Source organism: Clupea harengus, chromosome 10 (genome assembly GCF_900700415.2).
Source record: "Clupea harengus chromosome 10, Ch_v2.0.2, whole genome shotgun sequence".
Taxonomy (NCBI): domain Eukaryota; kingdom Metazoa; phylum Chordata; class Actinopteri; order Clupeiformes; family Clupeidae; genus Clupea; species Clupea harengus.
The window spans coordinates 3,196,278-3,198,777 of NC_045161.1; the positions used below are offsets into that span (position 1 = coordinate 3,196,278).

Below are 2,500 nucleotides of genomic sequence, written 5' to 3' on the forward strand. Positions count from 1 at the left end.
GACAGTGACTACGACCTCTCGCCAAAGTCCATGTCGAGAAACTCCTCCATCGCCTCCGAGCTGTGAGTGCTGTGTGTTTATTTATACCGAAGAAATGAATCATGTCAACAGTGTGTGTGTGTGTGTGTTATATTGATCATTCATAGAATGACACAGTCACTGTTCCGCTGTAGAGACCAGCTTACTCACTATAAATAAATGAGCCACTTGTGTCATGTTCTATGTGGTTTTACTTTAACAGGACGTTTTTTTTTCTGTGAAAAAGTGTGTGTCATATAGCTCTAATCCCTCATCCCATCATTCAAAGATCCCAGATTCGGGAACACGTTTGATGAGTTCCCCCTGAAATTCCATTGAATCACACAATGGTGACGGAGTCATGCCTCCTTATTTGGGTGAGCTAGCTGTGGGGGATGTCCCTGCCAGAAGGCCATTGCCTCATTTCCCCACAACAAGCCTGTTTAGTTATGCAAGGCAGCATTTTTGGGCTGATCTCATTTGAACCAGGCTCATTAGAGTAACACAGGAGTCGTGGAGGCCTGTTATCCGCATGGCCCAGTTCTATGGTAATGTTCTGGGGTACGGAGGTCCCGGTCACTGACAGAGATGCATTCTTTCCCAGTGAGCCCGTGGGCACCAAGGTTTTGTCATTTCCTCTCGACTGGAAGGCAAGGGGGACTGATTTGGGACTGATGTTATGTAACACTCATGGTTTCACTTTGAATCTGGCAACCCGGTGACATGATTTCCTGTCTCTCCCCCTCAGGCACGGGGATGATCTGATCGTCACACCTTTTGCTCAGGTCAGTGTGACGACATCAGCCATCAACAGCCAACAGCCTTATATTTCCTGGTCTTGTGCAGTGTGTTCATTTCTTTCTTCTGCAATCTTTTTGTGCTCCTTGACTAGGTTCTTGCAAGCCTTCGAAGTGTAAGAAATAACGTCACCGTCTTGACCAATGTCCAGTGTGCCTCCAACAAGTAAGTGTTTCTTGAAGGAATGTTGATCGGTTTCATGGAAGTGTATCTTCTGTCTCGTTGTTTCACTGACATCATTTGTATCATTACGGGATCATAAATCTAGGACCGCGTTGGGTCGTATGTGTCATCATTTACCAGAGGGTGGGAGGGTGTGGAGTGTGTGTGTGTGTGTGGGGGGGGGGCAGGGGGTGCGTGTTCTGCGTGAGTGAACTGGTAATTGAGTGCGGCTGCTTTCAAGTAAAGGAGCTAGATCAGAGTCGGAGGGAGGCCTCCACTTCCAAATCAGAGCTGCAGTGTACAGATTTGGCCACTAGAGTTCATCCTACTCACTGTTAAGTGAGTTCAATATGGAGCTGGTATTGCTGTCTACCTATCAGCCCATTTTCCACCCTAGCATGTAGGTGTTGATCGCAAAGTCTGGAAAACACTCATTTTTGACGTGGGTTTCCAGAGATTCTTCGAGGATAAGATGTTTTTTTTTTTTTTTTTTTACACTGGGCAGAGGCAACTGGAAAAGGGCCGAAGTAATCTACCATCCTCCCCAATCCACCCGTCCCACCCTTAACCATCGACTGCGTCAGAGCGACGACACTGTTCCATCAGCAGTCTTTGTTACACTGACTAGACTAGCATTTGAAGCCAAACCCTTTCAGTCCCACGCTGGCACCTGAATATTGCAGACAATGCTGCAGTTTTTGGATTGGTGGAGGGGGGGATTTCGAACTGTTATGACCAAGATCTTTCCTGGCACCGCCTCTTAAGAGGGCAAAGTGGAGTATTGTGCATTTTTTTCTGCTTTCGGTGTTTGGCTGGTCAAGCAACCCCCCCCCCCCCCCCCCCCACTGATGCACAAACAAGCATGGATTGGTTTGGCACAGGACCTCTTGAATCCCACCCGTCGGTAGGGTTAGACAGATTTAAAGGGCCAGAGGATTTCCCCCTTCAAGCGCAAACTCACCTCAGCAGCTTCTGGACAGGATTCAATACCCAGATGGTTACAGGCACAAACACGTAGAGAGAAAGATGGACCGAAATAGAGAGAGAGAGAGATGGACAGAAAGAGAGAGAGAGAGAGAGAGAGAGAGAGATGGACAGAGAGAGAGAGAGAGAGAGAGAGAGAGAGAGAGAGACTCGTGGAGACAGACACAGGGGCAGGATGAAAGACAAATTAAGAGCTATGAAATAAACGTCCTCTTAATCCCATTGCCAGGCTCATAAACGTGTCCCTCACATGATGTTGACATGAGTTTGTAAGGTCACCACATTGCTGGCGAGCCCATCCACGTTGCCCTTGCTGTTGTGCTGCAGTAAGTAAGTCGTCAGGCAGGCAGCCATGCTGTTTATGCTGGGGCCCATCCGCTGTGTACGTCTCACACAGGACGGCCCGGTCCAACCACACGCCGTGGTTTGAAAGCCAAAAACAGTTCTGTGGAAAAAAAACGTGCTAAAGGGTAGAAGTCAGTTTACCTTGAAACCACGTGTGTCTGAACCCAGTCTCTTAGTAGCCACTGTGGTGGAC

General features: G+C 48.2%; 1 protein-coding gene across 3 annotated transcripts in view; it reads left to right on the forward strand.

Moving 5' to 3' along the window:
* The window catches only part of pde4ba (phosphodiesterase 4B, cAMP-specific a), a 159,970-nt gene that overhangs the window by 106,495 nt on the left and 50,975 nt on the right, over positions 1-2,500 (forward strand). For all 3 annotated transcript variants that reach the window (XM_012842227.3, XM_031575016.2, XM_031575017.2), the window contains 3 exons: positions 1-62; positions 767-803; positions 911-981. The exon at positions 1-62 is cut by the window's left edge and continues 133 nt beyond it. In XM_012842227.3, coding sequence (XP_012697681.1) covers positions 1-62; positions 767-803; positions 911-981 — 170 coding nt within the window. The remainder of the gene's footprint in view (positions 63-766; positions 804-910; positions 982-2,500) is intronic.